Source organism: Pyxicephalus adspersus, chromosome 7 (assembly GCF_032062135.1).
Source record: "Pyxicephalus adspersus chromosome 7, UCB_Pads_2.0, whole genome shotgun sequence".
Classification (NCBI taxonomy): domain Eukaryota; kingdom Metazoa; phylum Chordata; class Amphibia; order Anura; family Pyxicephalidae; genus Pyxicephalus; species Pyxicephalus adspersus.
Genome location: NC_092864.1, coordinates 51,378,737 through 51,403,299, shown reverse-complemented (window position 1 = coordinate 51,403,299; position 24,563 = coordinate 51,378,737). Strand labels below are relative to the sequence as shown.

Below are 24,563 nucleotides of genomic sequence, written 5' to 3'. Positions count from 1 at the left end.
ACTGTAAAGGGGAAAATATATTTGGTTGATAAAAATAACGCAGCCATTGTCCATATTTTTTAAAATTTTTTCTGTCTAAAGGCCCACGAAGTGCTTGCACTGGAAATGCTGACTTTGCTGCTGGAGCGACCTACAGATGACAGTGTTGAGGTTTCTATTGGTTTTATAAAAGAGGGAGGCCTTAAGCTAACTCAAGTAACACCCAGAGGTATAAATGGTAAGTGTCTGCTGTTTTACACCTGTTTGATGCTACATTACTTTCCTCATTAATATTAATCCTTGGAAAGAGGTGAACTTTAGCCTGGACAAGACATTGTGTTTCTGTACGGGAAATACTGAGAACACATTAAGAATATCTAGCTCAACAGCTGCATCTATACATTGTAGGAAAGGTGTTTGCTATATCCTGACAGGGGCAAGATTTTATTCCTAAAAGAATATTGTACACTTTTTATATACATGCATATTTTTATATGAATTGGAAATAACAAAATTATTGATTCTTTTGAAACTAGCCAAACTGGGAAAAATTAGACATTTATTGTTATTACCAAAAAACACTTCCTTCTGGGTGGTCTAACACTTTAAGTGTTTTAACAAATTTTGTTGTGGAATCTGACCTTTTCTGTTATGTTTGATTTACCATGTATTCAGCAAACTGAGGGTCTGGATTGTTATAAACTCTGCACTTTGGCATCCCCTGTTTAAATTAATGAACCAGTAGGGTGTATGTAACCAAAACTGAAATTTCTATTGCAAGGAATGTTTATTTTTTAGTAACATTTAAATTACATAATGGGTTGTGTAGCTATTGTAAATGCTGTTCAACCCAAGCCAGGGGAAACTTGGTTCTCTGAACTGTATGAGGAGCCATTTGCCTTTCTGTGGTGACGTTTAGTATACTGCTTTTAGTTTTGGCGGTATTTTACATTTTCTGCTGCCAAAATGACTACACTCAATTACATACTAGATATGATTGTGCAGCACATTGGGCACCTGAAATGGACCTTTTCTGTTCATTTTCAGAATTTAAGACTTTTTCAAGCCTGAGCAATTTAGCTTAGCTGTGAAATGTTTAATTGCCAGATACGAGAATTAGACTACCAATGGTTCATCTGAAATCTTTGTAGTGTTCTGCACTGACATTACACCCCGGAACTCCTATATGCAGTAGTATGGCTGCGGTAAACACAGCAATTAAATGTCCTCTTTGAAACACCTTCACCTCCCTCACACCTAAATTAGAATACCACAGATTTTTGACATATGCTTTTCACCACCCAGATAGAGCTTAGCGCATGGTGATCAAAACATTTGCTTCATCTTATGTTTAAAGTAGTGTTTTATCTCCTAAAGTGTGTTTTTTCTCTATTCCCTGCAGCTATCTTTGAGCGTCTGCGGAACATCCTACACGAATCGGAAATAGACAAGCGCGTACACTACATGATTGAGGTCTTATTTGCTGTCAGAAAAGATGGCTTTAAAGATCACCCAGTTATCCCTGATGGCCTGGACCTAGTGGAGGAAGAAGATCAGTTTACACATATGCTTCCTTTAGAGGATGATTACAATCCAGAAGACGTACTTAGTGAGTCTTTACTATGTCATTTATCACGGCGCTGATGAAAATCTGTGGCAGCTTGGAATTGACTACTCTGAATAAACTGCCTGCAAAATATTTGTTTGCAGCATAAATCACGATCATTCAGTTGCAGAGAAATCTGTCATTCCTGAGCTGTTTACTTTTCCTGATGATGTTTTTATTCAGTTCACTCCTGCTTTTTCCAAAGTTGTTTTTAATATAGTGGAGAACACTTGCACTGCCAAAATGCAGTAATCACTTCTTTTAAAGCTGAATTTCAGCTTTGCCTTCCATATTGCACAGTTGTGCAGGTGCAGATAGCTTACTCTAAATCTACTGCACACTGTAAGCATCTTACAATGTACATTAGCACCTGTAGCAGGTCTGATAGGGCTTGCTTTAATTCCTGACATTTAAGCATCATCTAGCCATTTTCTCCTCAATTTAACTTAATCAGGGACTACATCTTTCATTTATTGGTTATCAGTTTATTAATCATTAAAGCTCAGCGTCGCATACATACTAACATATAATATTCTTTTTAGCGTTTCATACCCTTGCAAATTTACTCATGCCTGACCAATGACTAGAAGAATTGAACAGTCAAGCAGTCAAACAGGCTAGTTCAAAAATGACTGGTAGATGATTTCTCCCTTAATGCACAAAAAAGGAAAATATAAGATCTGTTTTGCTTAACCCTCTTTTCCCTGGTAACTTCATCCTCAGTTAGCCCTTTTACAGTTAAGGGCACTGACCAGTCGCAGAGGGAGGCCTATGGAGTGAGATTTGGGCAAAAAATGTGCTTTTCAAGTTAGGATTTAAAGGCAGATCTGGAGAATCTTGTGATTCTTCTTGTGAGAACCTCGTTTGGTAGTTGCCGATGTAAGCAAATATTCATATTTCTCTTTCTCTTTTTTGGTTAACATTTTTTGGCAAATTGCATTTATATAATCCTTTACTCTAATCTTTAAATTGTTTCTTTTAGATGTTTTTAAGCTGGATCCAAATTTTCTTGAAAATGAAGAAAAGTACAAAACTATTAAAAAAGGTATGTCTAAGGAGTGTTTTTTTTATGTGGTTGGTGTTTAGTCCCCCCAGCACTTTAAATGACAGGTAGTAGGACTGTTGCTGCTTTTAGGGGTGGACATTTCTCTGTTGCTTCAAATTGGGAAATATCATTTTACTTGGAAGTCTTTATTTAATCATTTAAGTTTTCAATAGTTTTTGATTGTATCTTGTTTTAAAAAGGAAATGTAATTTTTCTTAGAAACTCATTGTAGCGTAACAGAGATGCCATGTATTTGCTATTCATGACATACATTTAGAACACATTTAGTTGTTTTTCTTCCTTGCCTTTGAATTTCACAATATAGATAGTTTTACATTAGGAATTCATACTGTATTTTGAATAGACTTCCATTTTTATGTAGATGTCATTGCTTCAGCGTTTGTAATAATTCTGCATCTGAAACCAGCATTGCCATTAATTCTCTAGGGAAAATGTATTCACGTTATAAACTTTCAGTAAAGGAAAAAAGGCATTTCACCCGTTTTGCAAATTAAAGCATTGGTGGTTGAAGCATCTTTACTAATGGTTGGAATTTTTTGACTTGCCTGTTAGTGTTGACACAAGCGCCAATTTGATAAATGGCTAAGTATATATTCGGGGGGGGAATAAACCATGCTGATCAGATTTCATGTTGGTAGTCTGTGTTTGTGTGTGTTGCGACTAGAATACTTTGTCTTATGTTACATCTCCCTTTTTTTTTTGTTTTTTTTGTTTAAGAAATCCTTGATGAAGGGGACACTGATTCTGAAGGAGAAGGAGGAGGCAGCGACGATGACAGTGATGATGATGAGGATGAAGAGCAAGAGGAAGATGGAGCAGAAGGAGGGGAAGGTTTGTTTCTTAATCAGAAGGAGAAGAAGCCAATCCCGCAGTGATAAGGATAGAAAATACCACTAGAAAAATTGAAAAGATAGCGGCTCTTTATGGCAGAAAATAAGTCTAGCATAACCTAAAACCTTTTATTTCAGTTACTAAAATATAAAGTTCTTAGAAACATAATTGGTAAAAGAGGCCATGAGAGGCCCAGGAGTCACATGATAAAAACTGACAACACCATCCAGAAACGTTTTTCTTTTACAAAGCATGGGAAAGGGTTAGTCAATTATTTTTGGATGTACTTATAGTAGATTCCACCCTATTTTCTAACACTGTGACCAAACAGCAAGTTATTGGAAATATCCTTACTCTGCAATATAAATTAGACCTTAAAGAACAGAGTTTCAGATACTTTCCTACTTTTGCCAGTAACCAACAAGAACAGACTAATAAAGGGCCAAGCAAATGGCACATAGAAACGCAGTGGAGCTTGCTTAGGCTAGGTTTACACTTGCAGTGTGGTTGCGGTACATATCTAAACATATCTATACATATAATAAGGAATCCTTATGCGCGCTAGGGTTGAAGAATACCTTTAGGGCTATCATTAAGGTTATGCTGTAAAAATAAAAATTGGGGTTCAGGAAGCCCTTAGCACACAGTAATGTGTAGCATGCAAAGCCCTGAGACTGCTGCTTGTCACCTTCTTGAGTGTAATGTCATCAGTCCTATCAGACCTAAAGTCGTCACACGTTTTACACTGTAGCAGACTTCCTCCATAGGCTCCTATCAATGAACAATAGTGGAAACTTATCTCCCACCCTCCTTGACCATATAGGGGCAATTTTTCAACGATATTCATTGTAAAGGGATTCTTCTCTGCTGGCCACTCTTGTAAGACTACAATTATTACAATTTTCACCGTTTAAGGAGCACATTTATAAAGCTTTGGTTATCATGCCTGCCTGCAGTTTACCAACAATTTCATCACGGATAACAGCACCCATGACATACCAACAGTTAGCGTAACTTTTATTTGCCTTAATTGCCAGTTCATGCTTGGTGGTTACTACAGTTTACTTTAACACTCTGATTCCCCCTTTGCTGCTATTGCCATTTTTTAAACATACCAATCATGACCACTATTGAAATAAAAATGATCCACTTATAGCACTCAAAAAATGGCAGTTGGATCAGGAGTTGTCTTAAGGGTAGTTCTGATACACCAAACCAAAATTTGTGCAATGTGATTAGCTTTTTATAACTGATATTTTTAGATTTAAAAAAATAAAAAAGGATCAGCTAAATGGCAGTCTGTTATCTGACCACCATGTTTTTAAAATATGGCCCTATGCCTCTGTTTTAAAATTGTTTCATTTCTTATTTGATGGTGGTTTTGTCATATAGAGATGTAGCAGACAAATATTTTACTGATAGTTTACCTCTAGGCTAAAAAGTTAAACAAGCTTTAGTTTTTCCCTGACTGCTATCTGAAAGGTTATGTAGGCAGTAGCAGTGGCAGAGAAAATTATGTCCAAAATTTTAGATTGTTGTTCCTCATCCAGGGTCCTGTTGAACCTTGGGATTTCTTTAGAGATTGCTAGGGGTCCATTGAGCAATAGGAAATTTGTGTCTCTTGATTCAATTATCACGGACACCAATTAACTTGGTCAGTAAATCCTGACTATTCTCAGCTTTTTGGGTTACTTCCTAAACTTTCATTATTTGTGTTTATGTTGAAAATGAAAACCAATGACCACATTTCCCACATCAGCACGCATTTATTTATAGAATTTTGATGTGTTAACTTTAGGTTATGAAGTAATTGCCAAAAAGCACATACTATCTGGCTATCTCATTTTTGAAATTGGAGCCTTGCAGTGACAGTGTGCAATAGATTGATATGACAGTGATTGATAGTCGGATAGCTGGCACACTGGACTTGGTGCTGGGGACATGCCATATTGTGTGCTTGTCTGTGGTAGTCTGGCATGGAAGAATATTGGAATATAAATTATGTAAGGAGCTGAAGTAATACGGAATAAAGATGAGCTCATTGCCCAGATCGGTTTTCCTCAACTTTTTCAACTTTGTTTTTCTGTCCTCATTTATGTCTAGATTCATCAAGACTGTTTACTCTTAATTCAGACTGTCTAGCAGATGTCCTAAATTGACTTTATTTTATTGAGGTTCATTATAGAAAAAAGGAAAAACACAAGTCTTTAAATAGTACTAGCCGTGATGTTTTAAATTGTCTAAATAAACATTACTTGTTGCCAATAGAAACCGTTTTCTTAGCTCATGCTCAGCGTGGGGAGAATCTATGGTATTTGCTACACAAAATTAAATGTGTCTGATATTTGTTTCTTTCAGGGGAAAAATTAACCATTCATGATAAAACTGAAGTTAACTTGGTGTCATTTCGCCGAACAATATATCTTGCAATTCAATCAAGGTAAGTGATAATGCTTATGTTACTGATACAGAAATATATTTTTGTTGGTACATATCTTAAAGTTTTATGGGTTTTTTTCCTTGTGGTTGATTAACATAACATTACGAATGAAGATAAAATGTAAGTTGGATACAAGAAACAGTAAAAGAATGACAGTGTCAAAGAGCAAGGGAAGAAAAATACAATTTACCTTAATAGTCATGGGGATCATGGTTTAATAAGCAGTAAGAGCATCATGACTATTTGGGTTAACAGCATGGCAGATGCTACATACAGTATTTCTAACAGTAATGGGTTTGATACGTTGATGAAGAATGCTGCCAGGTAAGTATATTAATTACCATTAGAATCAAAATTTTGTGAGAAATAAAGTTTAAAGACCTTGTGATAAGAGTACTTACTGTGGAAATAATTTGGTTGGTCATAGTAAAATGGGTTTAATCGTAAGTACATTATTGGCCAGTGGAAAGAATGCCTTGGCTATCTGTATCTGTAGGGTTCCATGAAATCTCTGGTTGAGAAACCTGGTCCTAGAATCACCCCAGCAGTGTCTTTATGCTTTTATGTTCATTCATATATATATATGTATGTATGTATGTATGTGTGTGTGTGTGTGTGTGTGTATATATATATATCGAGTGTATAATTAAAGAATGAGCTACTGAAATCTAAAAATAGTCTTTTTTTCCAGCAAACTAGTTAGGATTGGCCTGTTAAACATTTAAAAAGATGCGTATGGTTCCACCATGTGTCTCTAAACTAGTGTTTTTTTGATTTTGTAATCTCTTCCATCTATAATCTATATATCAGTTAAATTTTTTTTTTTTTTTTGCTCTAGATAGAATCTGTCATTTGACCAAAACCTTTTATCTGACCATCTTTCATTCTGAGTTTCTATTCTGAGTTTTGTTATTTGTTTTAATTCTGAGTTTTGTTATTTGGGTTAGGGGTGTACTTTTAATGCAGTTGACACAAACCATGAAATCACTTCATACCAGGGAAGAACTGTACTACCTGCTTTGCTTCATTGTTTAGTGTTAACTCTGTTCTAGTAGTAATTTATGATCATATAATTTGGTTTGTAATAAAACCCAAGCACCTATTAGACACCATTATGCCTACTGATAATCACATGGTAATGTGTCAATTTTGTCCAGCCTTTTGCATCTATTTTTCTCATATTTTAGCTATGTAGAGAATATATTCAGAAGCAAAATAGCAACTAGCTTTCAGACACGTGCGATCGGCAGAAAGCCTGCATCAAAATAATGCTGGTGTAATGGCTTTTTGTGACCGTAAAATGTACTTATACCTACAGATGCTTAATGTAGCATACCCATTCCTTATAACTCTGCTAGTGCTGCTGTTTTCTGAATGTATTTGATTTCATCTGAAAATCCTCTAATGATTGAACAGGCGCTGCTTTCCTGGGAGGCAATTTTCAGATTTGGCAAAATGTATTTGATAGCTGTGTTAACTTTTCCAGCTGTACTTATCAAGTTTTTGCCAAGCTCTCTGCATTGATCCATTTTCTCTTACTATGGAAGGAGCTGTTTCCAAGCAAAACTTTTTTTTTTTAGTATCCTATGACCATGTTTCTACCTTTCATTATGTGTTAATCTCTCATCCCTAAAACAAACAAAAATTGTATTTCATCAAAGGGACTATTCTGTAATGTATACTCTGATGATAGTAGGATAAATGACATACTTACAGCAGTGCATCATTAGCCAAAGTGGGGGAGAAGTAGTAGTATTCTGTGTATTAGAACACTGGATGATCTTTGTACTTTCCTTTACCAGGGAGGCGCCTATAAATATTTAAGGGAATACGGTAATACCCCGACAATTTGCACTTCTGAATCTGCAGCTTCACAAATTTGTGTATTTTTTTTTTTTTACTTGGTTGCGATACTGTTAGTTACTATGATTTAGTACAATTGTAGAGCCAACTCTAAGGCCCCTCATAATATTAAAACAGATCGCTCATATGCTCGTGAGAATGCTCGTAAAGAAGATGAAATGTGCTCGTGTGGATGTAGCAAATCAGAACGCATCTTTACTTTTCCTTGCTTTTTATTGGCTCCCGTGATGCCTTTTTTTCAACGTTTGGATCCCGCCTGAATCTGGGTCCCGTCTCGCGTTGTGTCAAGTGTACTGTAGCGTGTTACTTTGTTTGTGTGTGTGTGTGTGTGTGTGTGTGTGTGTGTGTGGTGTACAGGATTTTTATTTGCGTTTTCTGCCAAAGATGGCTAACAAACTTTTGTGCACCTTCTAAGGCTCCTAAGTCTTCTAGCAAGAAGTTAGGAGGCCGAAGGCTACTATGGCACTCACAGAAGAAGGTGGAATTGTTGGAAATGCTTTGTGAAAAAAAGAAGTTTGCGGCTGTAGCCCGCCATTACAACATCAATGAAAGTACGGTACGCTACATCCAGAAGAACGAAGCGGCTATTAGGCGTACTGTTTCAACAAGTTTCTGTGACACTGCTAAAAATGTATCCAATGTTAGGAATAAATACATCGTTGGGACGGAATCGGCATTGGCATCGTAGATCAACGATGCCAAGAAAAAAATACATACCTTTTAGATGGCAACATTATCAGAGAAAAGGCACTCAATCTGTACCAGCAGTTTTCAAAGGAAGAAGTCGTAGAAACACAACCAGGAACATCAAGGGACACTTTAGATTTTGTTGCCAGTAGGGGATGGTTCGACCGTTTTTAAAAATGGTTCAACTTAAGGTTGGAATCCTTGTATGGAGAGGCAGCATCTGCCGACATGAAGGCAGCAGAGAAGTACCCCGACACGTTCAAGGCCATTGTCAAGGAGAAGAGGTACAAGCTCGAACAAGTATTTGATATGGACGAGACTGGCTTGTTTTGCAAAAGTATGCTGTCTAGAACGTATCTTATGAAAGACGAAGCTAAAGCTTCGGTGTTCAAGGCACAAAAAGACAGGGTAACACTCATTATGTGTGGCAATGCTGCTAGTCACATGCTAAAGCCTTATTTATAAATCGGCAAACTCTAGGGCCCTCCAGAACAAGAACCAAAACTTGCTACCTGTGTTCTGGATGCATAACCCTAAGGCTTGGATAATGAAAACATTGGTTTCGCACTGGTTCCAGCAGTGCTTTGTCCCTCAAGTAAAGGAATACCTTCCCGGCTTGGGTATGGAGTTCAAGGTGTTGCTGCTTATGGACAATGCTGGCGGGCACCATGCGGACATGTATTCTGAGGGTGTTCCGTGCATTTAAGGCCTTGTACACAAAGATCTTACTTCAAGACCTTGTGAGTGCAATGGACACAGACGAGAACTTCATGCTAAAGGGGTACTGGCGTGAATTTACCATCTCAACGTGCCTGTCTGTCATCCAAAATGCCCTTAAGGAGATGAAAAATAAAAACACTCGATGCATGCTGGAAGAAGCTTTGGCCAGATTGTGTGCATGATTACAAGGGCTTCACCGCCGACGAAACTCAGCATGCGGCTGTCGACAAGGCCGTGAGACTGGCTAAATTACTTGGTGGCGAAGGTTTTGACGACATTACCTAGGATGTAAATACCCTCCTCGATGCCCACTCTGAACCTCTGACTGATGCCAATCTGGAGAAGTTGACAAAATCTGGCAGCGAAAAGAGGATGTGGAAGCAGAATTGGAGAACGATGGAGAGGAAGAACAGGGCCTGACATTGGAACGTTTGTATGAGATCTTGAGGACAGCAAGGAATGTGCAAACTATGGTTGAGTCATGGAATCCTCACATGATTCGGGCATTAAAATTTAACAATGGCTTCGATACGCTGCTCCAGCCGTATAAAAATCTCCTAGATACCCTAAAGGAAGAACAGCAGCAACCTCCGATAACAATGTTCCTCACAAGAAAGAAGCCCCCACTAGAAGATAAGACTCCTGTAGTAGAGCCAGAAGAATCATCTTCTTCTGAAGCACCTACAGAGGCACCCATGGAGATGTAAATAATCTCCTCTGCTGTGCAGTAAACTTCATGTACAGTACCAAAATTGTATTGTACAATACTGTACCCTATTGACGCGGACACAAGGTGGCCGCCAAAATTAGCTCATTTTTGAAATTCACGCGCGGTCTAGGAATGTAACCCCTGGGAATTTCGGTGTCTGACTGTATTTACTTCATTCTGCTGACATGGGTGAGTTCAGCTTCACATTTTTTAAACAAATCTGTGGCTGACTGTCCAAAAGCCACAGCCTCATACTGGTGCCATGGCTCTGATATTCTTCAATAGAGATGGATGCATTTAGCTTTACAGCTTTGGAACCAATATTCAATTCACTATCCCAGTAGTCACATCCTCATTTTAACGTCGTACAGCTTGAACTTGCTGGCAAGGAACACACAGTACTGTTGGCATTAAGAATTTAAACCTAGTAATTAAAAAAAAGCTGCATATTGTGTAATTTTATTCTGCAAAACCATTAGGATCTTTTTGACACTGTCTAATATATTTACCTTGCATGGAGATCAGTATCACACAGTCACATGCAAAGATATTTTCATGTGACTCCAAGCTGCTCCAAACTACTTGCAATGCAGCTGCATGAATATAAACGCAAATCCTTGAGCAGATAAATCCGCATTATATTTATTTCACCTGTTTAGTTGTTTACCCTGAAATCCGCTTTATTTTTATTGGTTTTTATTTTAAATTTTATCTTTTATAAAAAAAAGTATTTTGTTTATTCCTAACATGACTATACCTGTCAGCAGGGCTTAATCAGAAGCAATTATTGTGTATTTGGAGTTAATACGAATGTTAGGATGCCACAGCTCTGTCATTGCTCCTGTGGTTTTTTTGAACTTGTTCACAAAAAAGAAAAAGCTCTTACCCCCGCCCATGCTGCAGATTGAAAGCAGCAGACCAAGCTGATCTCTTTGTAACTTTGCTCTCTCCTCCTATTGGTATATTCCTTGTTTTTACATGATTAATGCAGCACCACAGACTTTTTCTTTTGCCACTAGTTTATTTTGCAGAGCACTAAAAGAGGCTAGTGCTAAATGAAATTCAGATACATAAACTGCTTGCATAAAAAAAATGTATTTATAAATAGGGAGCCACATGTAAATATTTCCCCCTGCCTTTTGTTGTCTGTGACACAGGCCAAGATTCCATGGATGATGACTGCTATAGGAGTATCCAATTGCTAAAATATCTGCTTTATTGTGGTGAATGGCATGCAGGTCTAAGCGGTCAAGATATCCATTATTCATTAAGATTCATTTATTCCATTTTCTTTTTCAGTTTGGACTTTGAAGAATGTGCACATAAGCTAATAAAGATGGACTTTCCAGAGAGTCAAACGGTAAGCCACTTATGATTCTATCTAAATAACAATATCATTAAATGTTCATTTTTATCCATAGGGCATTTCCTGATGCTTTTTTTTTTGGAATTATCATTTGGCCTATAGAAAACAAAAACTTTGAAAATGCCAGTAGTTCAAAGCAAATATGTGTTTTCTTGAATTTGGTTGATGCTTTAAATGCATTTATTTGTAAAGTTAGCATGTGCATTTCAATATTAATTCTGCTCGTAAAGATTTTTGGGTATTAGAATTGTTTTATTGAATGCCTAGGTAGTAACAGTGTTACTTGTACAGTGTTACTTCTACAGTATATTTATGTATTTCAGTAAAAATGTCAGACTCCTTTTCACATATAAGAAAGTATATTTTAAAGGCGGTATTCATCCTGACATGTCACTGGGAATTGGGGACATTATAAAAGAACAATCTTTTATTAAGAACATCCTAAAAAAATGAAGGTATTGCCTCTTTGCAATTCTAGGTGCCATTTAACTAATGATTCTTTCAAGTATGTGTAAATCCCATGTGTCAGTTTTTGTTTTTTTGTCTCCATTCCATGGCATATGAGGATCACTTTTATCCCTTTAACACAGTTGACAGTTTTCTTTTAATTTTCTTGGGATTACAACTTCATATATTGGTATGTAATGATTATATATTAACCAAGACCTAATAGAAAGAGTGTTCTCTTCATTTGGACACAACACAAACTTTGCAGAACAGGATACATGTCCTAAATCCTAAACTACTCAACTTTTCTGTAAAGGTAAAGAACCATAGGTAAGTAGCACCTGCATTTGCAAAGGCCTTCTAAGGCCACTGTAAGTTAAAACTAGATAGATTTATTTGGTTGTAGTGTCACACCATTGGGTTTAGGTCCACAAATGACAAGTTTATTAAAGATCAGTCAGATTTTCCAAAAAGCTAAGGTGTCTCGGCGCTGACTTTTGCTCTTTCACCAGGAAGCAGAAACTGATATCAGGTATAAAAAATATTCCATATAATTATATACCAAATTCCAAATATTTGTTAGATATAAGAATATTGTATACATTTGCAATAACTTATACGCCAATTGTTAAGGAGCTGTCATTAAAACTAATAGATATAACAATATGTTGGTCCTAAAAGAAAAAACATTTATTAAAATCTCAGAACCTACATTTTTAAAAATCCGTGTTTAATCTGATCAAGGTATACATCAAACCTGGTTACCACAAACTCACTTGAAGTTGCAGGAGTGCCCATTGAGCTCCTTCCAATGAGCACTCCACAGTCTTCCAGATCCTAGAAGAGGAGGTTTTGTTATCTTTTCTTATGTGACTGAAGAATGAAGCTTACTGCCAATCATGGCAGGAAAGCCTCCCATATTCCCATGTGTTTGCAGTGATGCTAGATCTGGCTCCATTCTCTCACAATGTTTTTAAATGAACGGCTGTGAAATTTGAGTGATTAAGGAGGAGTAGATGGAGAGGGGCCAGATAGGTGATACAGAGTACAGAGTTCTGAGTACAGAATGTGATTAAATGGTACCACAAAAAGGACAAATAAATGGTGTGTTCCTAATCCTACTTCAGATGAGAATGTGCACATACCCTTTATAGAGTTCAGGTACACTATAAAAAAAATGTATTTATGGGACCAATAATCTGATTGCTGGGAGCCCCACCACTTTGATTTCCTTCACAATTCTGTTTCTGTCATTCCTTCACCTACTCCACTTTCTTTCCAGGGAAATGTCTAATTATTTTTCCTTCCGTGTACCATTTTGACTTGAAAGAACTTGTAATAAGGTGTTAATTGATCTGTTATATTTACATCCTGCTGAGTGTACCTTGTCTTCCTCCACAGTCTGCTTTACCTAAATCCTTAGCATCTGCATCATTTATTTATCTTGAAGGATTATTCCACCGGATAGTCCAAGCAAGGCTTCTTAGTGTCATAATTAGTTCAGTGCCAACCTATACTTCTGCTGATCACTTGTGCATAATTTTTTTTATTTTTTTCTATCTTTGTTGAGAAATCGACTTTGAGACGAGTCCAAATATATCATAATAATATATCATTCATCTGTCTACATTTTTTTTAACATAGGAAAAGTATGGGTTTACTTCAGTCTCAATACTAGTACATTGGTCAGCTTTTAATATTGCACACATGCATGAATACACACCCAAACATTTGTGTTGTTATGAAAGCAGGGGTGTTCCCAGTTTGTCTTTGGATCTTTCAGTAGATGGCCTCAAATGTTTTTTTCTGGGTGGTCAGCAATTCTAAGCAGGTCAAGTTTCACCAACCAGCATTATAGCAAATCTAGCATTAAATGAACATAGGCAGCAACTCCTGACTCTAAACAATTTTGGAAGGGTCTTTTTTGATATAATTCAAAAGCCTGTTGACAGAGCTCCTAAAAAATTTCTCTTGCACAGAGCCTTAGTTTAGATTTTTTTTTTTTTGGTCGACAGGGTCATTCTTATTCTGTTGGTAGGCCTAATCAAAAATCTCTTTTTTAATGCCTGGCTGATGTAACAAAGAAATTCACCCCTACCTTTTTCCTTGTGTTACATGATGTGCATTGTATTTTAGCCAGCCATTTCTTGCCAGTGAAGGCTGAAATGCCCTGTACATGCAGAAATAAATCTTTACGCTCTTGTTTTCTGCGAAGTTGAAATATATATATTTTTTTCCTCATCCTAGTTTATTTATAGTGTATCACCTCTTTGATATCTGTCCTAATTAAAATATCTAAAAAAATATATAAAATGAACAGTATCTAGGGAATGTAACGTTTTTACATTTGCTGGCTGTTTATAAGGACAATTAGTAAAGTTGGAATTGGTTTTCTATATTTTTTTTATTGGCATCTGGCTAATGAAAAGTTTCCAATTTATTTTCTACTGGGCACAGATGGCCTCCTAATTGTAATGATTTTTGAGTGATCACTGATCAAGGGGTTTATTTCCACTGCTTGATACAGACAGATTTCGTGCAATATTCTATTAATTTAGATGTTGAAAGTAAATCATTCTACTATCATCCCCATAAAGAGTAACATGCGGTCTTCTGTATATAACTGTACATCAAGAAGTCCATAGTGGTATTGCTGTTTGTATCTATGTGCTTTCATATGTGCAGTAGCCTCACAGAGTATTAAAAGGTTTTTTTTCACAATTAGTAGTGTCAGAAATGCATGGCAAGGGGGTGTTCCTGTCTCATTGTAATTGGCATATTTCACTATATATCAGCAATATGTGTGCCACTATGTATACATGTTTCCACCCCTCCTAATGGATTTGACTTTCAGTTAGGCATAGTAAACGACTACAGTGTTTTCTGAAGTTCTTTTGTGTATTATTTCATATTGTTATTTCTAGTGTATTATACATTTTAATATTCATTTAAAGACATTTGGAAGAAAATTGCAGTTTCTTTCATTTTAATTTTTTTTCGATATTCTGGCATTTAATTTTTTTCCCCCATCACTTTAAATCCAGTAAAAGTATAGTAGTAGTCGTCTTCTTAAAGTTATATTTTCCTTTGAGATGGGTTGTCCTTGTTCTTTTTATGTCTTAGATACTCCAACAGTTATCTCTCCCTAATTTTGTTCCTAGACATTTGGTTGATTTCACCCCACTGTGTATGCAATTGGTTCAGCTGTATAAAAAAAATTGTAAAGAAAATATATCAGGGAGAATAATACTCCTTCATAATACCCATAGCAGTTGAGCAGATTGAGAGCATCATTCCAGTATAAAGGGAAATGGTGCTGTTTGCCCTAAATCCATAGGTTCATTTTAATGCAGAAATCATAGGCATGTACTTCTGTTTCTTTTGTTTATGCAGTTAAATCCTGCATAAATTACTAAGGTTTCACTGGAAACATAGAGCCCTGAATTTAGTCCAGTGCTATTCCCTTGTACCCAGAGGAATGGGGTATTTTTCTGGTGCAAGATGGGGATGGGGATGAGTGTATACTGCTGCTAATCATAGAATTTAAACAAACCTGTTGATTTGCCCAAAACACAGTGTTGTAAAGATACAAGCAATCATTATTTGCTAATAAGGGCATCTGTAACTTAGTCATTTAGTTAACATTCATAGCTCCCTGAAGGAAGCACATTTGAATAATATTCACCTACTCTAAATGTGACCCCTTTCTGGTACAACACAGCCTTAAAATAAAATAACATCCCTGGGTCCTCTTCATTCTGCACACCTAAGCCTTTGATTCATCTATGTTAAGTGTAGGACTGCAGGAACCCATACAACTCTCGGACAGGAATGAGTGTGGCCAGAGGGACCAAGCACCACAATACGGATCTAAACTTCCAGTAAAAATGCTGTATGGCTCTTTGAAGGCAACAGGGTGAACATCACTGGAAAGCAAATATTTAGCTAGGTGAATTGCACTTCAGGGAAAAATAAATTAAAGGACATCTGTACTAAAAGTAGTTGTATTTGAAATCTCGAACTTTCTCTAAAGCTGCAGACCATTTTTGGGTAAACTGTCATTTTTAGCTTTGTAAATCTACAACTGAACTGTAGATACACGATTGTTTAATCCTGAAGATTTTATTATTTAAATTCTGTGTGTCATGAAGATGTGTAAACGCTTTTAAATGTATCCAATTCCCTGTAAAATTTGGCATTTTTAATTAAAATGTTAAAATACTTAATTACTAAAAACCGCAAGGGATAAGGGCTTTTTGCACATTTAGGTTGAGAATTAATTTGTTTTGCTCTTGCTGCAGACTTCATTACCATCAAACCATGTTTCATCGTGCTGTACAAGACACAAGTCATTGGCTTTTTATAATAATACCCTGCAGGCTGCATTTATGTTGTGAAATAATTCTGCATAAGTAGAATTTGATTGTAGTAATTGCTTCCAAAGTGACTGAAGTCATGACATAACGTTCTTACCAAATTAGGTTTGTCAATAAGCTTCCAATATTGATATAGATTTCTTAGATTTCTTTTTCATTTGTCAGCCTATTTAAATTTAAATCACAAAAGCGGAGATCAATACAATTCTTTTTTTTTTAACCAAGGTAATTGAAAGTTCAGTTATATGTAATTGTAAATAAAAAATAGGCTCCAGAGCTATTAAAGTAAGTCTTTACAATCTTTTCAGCCTATGGTCTTCACAAAATTTACAAATCTGGCACAGCAACTTGTGCTTCAGGTAACTCTTTTGCATTGGCTTGGATAAAATTAGTCCTTGAATCCTTTAAAAACAGGACATACTAGGGCTTTATATGTTCAGAGGGAAACTTATATTAGATAATAAGCACTTAGCCCTTTAAATATACATCACTGTATTAGTAAATAATTATTGTATGAAACAGATATACATTTGTCATTGAATTCTACAGTTTAATACTTTGGATAATATATCATAAATATTATGCACTTCTATTATTTAATTGCTAACCAATTAGACAAGTTGAAGACCAATTAGGACAGAGTCACATTGTCCACAGCTCCAGATCCTGCACTCCTGTATCAGTTGTATTGCTTGTGCCATACCCTCAATATATCTCCCTGCACCTTCTGGGTAAAAGGGAGCACTTGAAATTCCCCCCCCCCCCCAACATGCCTTTACATCATCCTTATTTCTAAGCTCAGACACCATTTTAGAAAGGCTGAGAATGCTGTATTAAATAGGTGACGGGAATGTTGCTTGACGTACCATATATACTTGAGTAAATACCATACCTTTTTCTCCCTCAACATGTCATTGGAAAAAAAAATTTGGTTTATATTTGGGTGACACCTAGTGGCTAGTCCTGCAACTGCATTTGTCTTTTGTGCACTTGTAGCCAACAGCATTCACAAAAGATCACGTGTACTCATTATAATCAACTCTTAACATGGAAAATATTATTAGCCTGTATAAAAGGGCAAAAAAGATACACAGACTGAGCCCATGTGAGCTTTTTTTTCTTTTAACCGTTTTAAAAATAGCACACCAGAGATGTATTTGTTCACTTTTATTTTATTTCCATTAACTACTGTTTTGAATGTTAGCAGGGGAGGCCTGATTTTGTGCTCTAGGTCTGTACTCCAGTAATGTTTCCTGTTCTTTTCAGCAAAAAGTAATTTTTATTTGAGTATATATAGTATATATAAACCTGGTAAGGTTGTGCTTCAGAGACTGCCACTTTGCCCAGCACTGTGTATCACAAGCAATTGCATTTTTTTGTTGTTGTATTTACCTTTTTTATCCTTTAATTATCACCTGTTCTGAATGCTCTGCGCAATATAGAACATTGCACCAAAAACTTTTTTGCTGAGTGGACGAGGTAACTAATATTGGAATTATCGAGGTCCCAATCGATAGGGGTAATGACATTGTTTGTTTAAAGCACACAACATGGTATGACACAGAAAAATTGAAGGGCATCTTGGGCGAACTAGATGTGTTATAGAGGGGAGATATTATTTAATGCTTGCACTCTAGTGACAACTGCAAGTGTTTTCCAGAGTGGGTTTCCTAATGGTGACATCAGTGGCCCATATGTGTGTGGAATCAGTTACTTGTCATGCCCAAAGGGCCAGGATAACATCTCAGGAGCATATAATTGGAAAGTATCAGTGAAGTGTTATCACTCTAGGTGCCTGAACAACAAGAGTGTTTATGGGAGGATCACCTAGTGTTATGTCACTAAAGCTGTAAAACGTATTAAACTATTTTTGAGATTACTTTAAATTATTACATTTTATGTTGAGATTTAGAGAGATATTTTAGTGTTTGCCTTTACATATACTTTTAGCTTATAGTGGATCAGATAGTGACAAGATTTCTCTATAGTACTTGCCCTTCTCCAGTTGGATTTAGTCTTACCGTTCCCCAGATTGTTAAGGCATATTTTCTGTAGTCTCTCCCTTTTAATTCACCAGCTGGATAAAAGGAATTTTCTTTTGGTTCTTGCCTTACAGCCTGACAACTAAATTTTGAGTATTCTGATAACTCTAAATTTCACTTTTTATCATTTTGGTATTCCTTAACACAAGGTCATATAATATACAATAAAGAAATAATGGGCTACTGTAACATTTATGGAACCAGAATGTATAAAAATTGAGTCATACCAAAATCGGATCCCGTCTGCTTGAAATTAGGGCACAGAGTGGTAGTGTCCAGATGCCTAAATCAGTGGGCCATCTGGTACAATATAATGTGATTATTTTGCTGCCCAGATTGTTGTTATTTCTCACACTGTTTCACCCTGCATTGAGGAGCACGCATGCTATGTGTCTGCTGATCCTTTTTTTGTGGTTACCATGTTGTGTGTGCTTTCTCTTGAGGCAATAAATGATTAGGATATACAAAGGTTTTACATTTAAACTATGAATACTGGATCAGTTTTAATTGTTATCCGTTACTGGCAGACTGTATATGTTTACAGTCATCCTGAATGTCTAAATTTGGTCAATTTTAGTTAAGTTATATTACATGATTAAATTCTTAATAGCTTATTAGGCTGGGTCTACACCACCGTTTTAAAAAATGCATGTAAAACGTTCCTATTGCGTTTTTATGCCTTTTTATTAATGTTTTAAAGCTTGCCTTTAAAATACTAAAAATTGCCTATGCCGTGTTTTCCCGCGTTTTACCCCACACTTTTAACTAATTTGCATATTGAGTACTTAAAACTGTGGCAAAATATTCTATTGAAATCAATGAAACCGTTTACCCGCGTTTTTGGGCGTTTTCCAGCTTTAACCCAGCGTTTAAATTTTTTAGTGGTGGCAAGCAACATTTAAGATAAGGCTCATGAACTCCTCAAGGAAATGTCCTGGTGTAGATTAACCCATTGTAATGCATCGGGATTTCAAATATGGGGTTTAAAAGCCTCAGGTTAAACGCTGGGGAAAATGTCCATCTAGACAAAGCCTTAAATGCTTTTATAGCCTGTTTCATCCAGATCAATCCACAGAGCATTCTGTCTGGCAGGGGAAACCTTCTGATCTTAGATACTACCAGCTGATTGTTCAGAGAGTAAAGTTGTAATGTTTTTATTAGATTTTCAAAGTTGATAATTGTTGGTCTGTAATAGGTTTGTCTCTAGGGATGTCTGTTGGGCGCAGAGTAATCAAAAGGCTTGACCCCCGATATGGAAATAAAATAAGATATATATGTAAGAGCAGTATGATAGCCACTATTCTGAATAAGGTTGTATGTCAAGAAAATATTAATTTGCAAAAGACAGGACTTTAATTTGGCAATAGCCACAGTATATTGAATTCACAAATAATCAACTGTTAAAACATTACATTTATGTAAATAAAAAATCATATACAAGTACATTAATTATATTGTAACAAAAATTAGCAAAATATTATGGCAACATACACAAGAACTAGAGAATGGAATGTCCCTGTAAACTGGCCCAGCCAGAGGAGGAAGAAAAGCACTTAAAGCTTCAAAAGAGGTCCCCTCAATACTTTTTTGCTGTTAATGCCAGTTTATTACATCATGGCAAAGTACAGGAGGATATATATATATATATTATATATATATATATATATATATATATATATATATATGAGTTATTAGATATGCTGGATAACTGCAAAGATAAGGAAAAAATACAAAATGAACTCCAAAATTCAAGAATGCACATGCCTCGTCTTTAGACAATAATTGTTTAGTCCTTTTTTCAGCTTTACAAATTTTATTTACAAAATACATTTTTTATGTAAAATACAAAGAATCATTTATCAGGTTGAAAATGTAAATAAAAAATAAAACTGACCAAACCCCTTTATAGTTTAACAGTTGCCAGAGTCAAAATGTGTTATTGGGTTGTAATTAGAAATCCAAACACCTGCCAGGAAAATTGGTTTGCATAAAACTGAAGCTGCTTCATGTGAACACTTTGTAAACATTTACAAATATGTTAAAATGTCCTTTTACCTTAACAGATTGTTAGAAATGGAATTCCCAGCAATTATAGGCTGAATAACCGATAACGAGAGCTTTTCCTTGTTGATTTTAAAATCTCTTTCACACTCCAATCACAATTCTTGCCAACTCCAAAAAGCTTTTGAAATATTTTGATAACATTTCTGTAAATGTAAATTGAAACTTGCTTAGTGTCCCTTTTCATTCTTGGTTTCCTGTCCCTTTAAGAACATTTGCTTTGTTTAACAAATTTATTAGTGCTGAATGTGTTTCAGATAACAATGTCATGTATAATATTAAAGAGCTTGATAATGCATTGTCATCAATATATATTGCTATTTTACCCAAAGCCCTAGCGCAATCATATTTTATTGTATTCATTACAGTTACTTAAGAACTAAAACAAATGGGAAATGCCTCTCTGCACATTTAGCTTACAGTCTATTGTGCTGCAGCTGTGGAAAGAAAATCTGCTTACTGAATATTTAAATTTTATTTTTAAACAGAAAGAACTTTGCAATATGATACTGGATTGCTGTGCTCAGCAGAGAACGTACGAGAAGTTCTTTGGCTTGCTTGCAGGGGTAAGTTAATTTTCAGTCTTTTAATTTCCGAACGTACAACCCTTTAGTATTTATGGACTCTAGATAAGTATTTCTCAGTCACAGTTCTTTATAATATTAGGTTTCTTCAGGGTTCCTTAAACAATGGTTGATAACCTTTCCTCTGATCATGTTTAGGGAGCAAGTTTTCAATGGCATTCAATACTGAGGGTTCATTTCTGCAATGACCTGCAATATAATGGGGCCCCCCTCAGCCAACACTAGCAGGCACATTTATACATTTGCAAATCAGTTATGGCAGTGCCTTATTCTTAAAGTGGTGTCTCTTCGTCACTTGGACTTCTTCGTAATTGGACTTCTTTTAAAGATTTAAAATGGATCACCAATTCCTGAATAAACTGGGGATTACTATTGCAGGTCGCTAATATACAGATTGCCCAAATGGCATTGTCCACTTTGATATCGGTGAATGCCACTGATCACAGTAGAGACCAGTGGTAATAACTCTGTACCAGAAAGTAGTAACATCATTAAATCTGAATTGTATTGGTTATAAAAAACCAAAGAGGAGGGAGAGGGAGCAACCATCCTGCAGATTGAAAGCATTGAGTTGTTAAAGCGCCTCTACTAATGGCTTTACTTTGGTGACTAGCCACTGTTTGTGTGGATGTGTCAGTTTTATAAATGACTGTGAAATCAGTGGTAATTTGTTTCATACACTTTAATCACCTTTTTCACTGTGACTACCACTTTTCAAACTTGGCAATAGGAGCTAAAATTTAAATAAATGTACTATATATCCCATGTTTAAAAAAAAAAAAAAAAAAAGTTTGTGAATTCTATGTTAGGGTAAAAGTGATACAGCCTTTAAAGCACTGACCAGGTTACTCAGAATTCACTTAAGCTGGGTTTACAAGCTCAGTAATTGTCACTGAAAATTATTTTTAATGACAAGTTTCAGGAATAGTGGAATGAACGAGTGAGTGCTGTACAGACAGAGCTGTTCTGTTTTATAAAGAGGAATGAGAAAACCTCGGAAGTACCTCCTCCGCATCCTCCTTAAAAACAATAGCAGTTATCATCTGTCAATTGTTTCCAGCAATGGAGATTACTATTAGGTCAACTGTATACTAATGCTTGCATCTGTACAATACTTTACTGTATCACATGGTACAGCTGCACTACAGGAAACCTTAGTGTTGTAATTAACTGTTTATCTTGGTGATCTAGAAAAAACCTGTGCCATCAGCTCCATGGTGGAGCTGAGTAAACGGCGATCTTCTAGTGCCACTAGTGGTGTCACCCCTGCACATGAGCAGGAGGTACATTGTCTCCAGCAACTGCTCTACACTGCATGGTACATGTGTTTCACAGTGTAGAGTTTAAGCAAAAAGCCTCCAGCCACAGCTTTTTTTGACAGAAGACATTACAAGTCTCTTTTGTCAGTTTGTTTTGCTCCTGATGACTTTTTGTTTTTTTGAGTTCAGGGCTGCTTTAATATCTGTTGAAAATTACATTGAGGTTGAGCACATTTTGCTTTGCATGAGTAGGCTATGTGCAAACATTTGTAAATCTCTTCCTTTTCTATGTAATTTTTTATACCATTTTTTATCCTTTCTTTTGGTGTGCATTCATCATGTAATTGTGCCTGCATAACTTTCTCCTGTAGCGTTTCTGTTTGTTGAAGAAAGATTACATGGAGTCTTTTGAAATCATTTTCAAAGAACAGTACGATACCATCCACCGACTAGAAACAAACAAATTAAGAAATGTCGCTAAGATGTTTGCTCACCTCTTGTATACCGACTCTATACCATGGAGTGTAAGTATCTTGTTTTTGTTTTTTGTTTTCTATAGGGCTCATTTAGACGGTAGCCATACTGATGCTTTTAACAAAAAATGAAACCTGCACTTTACATATATGTCCAAATATGTCCTGTGCGGTACCAGCTTTGGTTGAAGTGCAAAAATAGTAAGTGGAATTTGGAAATGTCTTTATTGTGATAGGAAAAAAATGCTACTCCAATATACATTAATAATCAGAACTCTTCACTGAGATAAGGTATTGATTGTAATAAACCTAAACACTACTGTACAGGATTTGTATAGCGGCAACATATTACGCAGCGCTGTAGCATAAATTAAAATAAAAAGCTATATAAAATATTCCTTGGTCTTGACTGGTCCATATGCAACTAGTAAAGTGCATTCGTCACTGGTCGGTTTGGTCGATATCAGGCTAGCTTATAATGAATATTTCCCTAAAGGCAAAGGTTTTTTTTTTTCTTGTTTTTGACCATTGTCTTTTAAAGCAGGACACCAGATTTAAAAAAAAAAAAAGTGGTTTACTAGAGAAATCATATACATTTTTTTATGGCATTTCTGCAGCAGTTTAGGTTTCAAGTGAAGGTGTGCAATAATAAAATGCATTGTCAGTTTGGATGTTTTTTTTTTTTTTTTTTATAAAACAAATGTTTGTATGTTTTAGGTCCTTGAATGCATAAATCTTAGCGAAGAAACAACGACATCTTCTAGTCGTATATTTGTAAAAATATTCTTCCAGGAGCTCTGTGAATATATGGGACTTCCCAAGCTAAATGCTAGACTTAAGGATATGTGAGTATTTTGATTGTGTTGTCTTGACATTTCAATTTTAATTCTCAACCTTTAGTTCGTTGCAGGCAGGAGATTTTCCTGGTCTTAACAACTTTACTTTTTGAAAGTAAAGACAAAGTTCTGGGTTCTAACATAGAACTATACTCCAGAAACCTGTGTACAACATGAATCAATGCATTATTATGTGTGATCAATGCTATTACATTTGTTTTAAATACAGATGGCAAAAAAATACCCAAATTGTAAATTACAATATCCTCCTGTAACCCTCGTGTAGCTTGAGGGATGGTGCTTAACATCAAGAGGACTGGGTTAATCTGTAGCCAAATCCTGTTTTTGGGAGTGTTTTAGATTAACACTCTTAGTGTTATTCTAAAGTGTTTTTAGAAAAGGAAATGTCCTTTCTTGAGCCATTGTCAGCAGAACAATTACGGTATTTTTCTTCTGTTATAGCAATACTATACATTTTTGCTCATTACTTTCTGTTACACCAACATTGGTAAAAGATTAGGTGAATTTTGATAGTGGGAACTCTTGCAGTGCCTGCAAGTTGTAACCTTAAAAACCTATTAAACCAGATTTTGTCATCTTGACTGGTAAAGTAGGTGGGGTCTAGACCATAACATTCATAAACGGGAAAATAGGCAATGCCTACATTTCCAATTACCCTCTTTAAGACACATTGTTTTCTCTTGAACTACTATTAGTTTGAGTGTTTTATTTGATCAGCATAAAGTTTTTCTTCTGGAATTATACAATGTTCCTAATTATGGCTTACGCTTCCTCTATCCCATCTTTTCAGGACTCTTCAACCATTCTTCAGTGGATTACTGCCTATGGACAACCCAAAGAACACTCGCTTTGCCATCAACTTTTTCACTTCCATTGGTCTTGGAGGACTGACGTAAGATCTTTATAAAAAAAAAAAAGTTTTTGGTTTGTAGTCTTGACCTGTAAGCTTTCATACTAAGTGGGCCATTGTTTTTTTAACAGAGATGAACTACGTGAACATCTGAAAAATGCACCCAAAATGATCATGACCAAAAAACAGAATGTGGAATCATCTGATTCTTCATCATCCTCAGATTCATCATCATCTTCAGAGTCATCGTCCGAATCTAGCAGTGACTCCAGTTCATCCAGTGACAGTGATGCCTCCAGCTCTAGCAGTGACTCAGGTACTTACCAGAACGTAATTTGCCTCATGTA

At 36.0% G+C, this 24,563-nt stretch overlaps 1 protein-coding gene across 1 annotated transcript in view; it reads left to right on the top strand.

Moving 5' to 3' along the window:
- CWC22 (CWC22 spliceosome associated protein homolog) overlaps positions 1 to 24,563 on the top strand; it is a 38,883-nt gene that overhangs the window by 9,859 nt on the left and 4,461 nt on the right. The window contains exons 7-17 of the mRNA XM_072419102.1: positions 82 to 217; positions 1,382 to 1,588; positions 2,568 to 2,630; positions 3,369 to 3,482; positions 5,841 to 5,922; positions 11,201 to 11,261; positions 20,682 to 20,759; positions 22,408 to 22,560; positions 23,227 to 23,354; positions 24,157 to 24,258; positions 24,348 to 24,532. Of these exons, the coding sequence (XP_072275203.1) occupies positions 82 to 217; positions 1,382 to 1,588; positions 2,568 to 2,630; positions 3,369 to 3,482; positions 5,841 to 5,922; positions 11,201 to 11,261; positions 20,682 to 20,759; positions 22,408 to 22,560; positions 23,227 to 23,354; positions 24,157 to 24,258; positions 24,348 to 24,532 (1,309 nt within the window). The remainder of the gene's footprint in view (positions 1 to 81; positions 218 to 1,381; positions 1,589 to 2,567; positions 2,631 to 3,368; positions 3,483 to 5,840; positions 5,923 to 11,200; positions 11,262 to 20,681; positions 20,760 to 22,407; positions 22,561 to 23,226; positions 23,355 to 24,156; positions 24,259 to 24,347; positions 24,533 to 24,563) is intronic.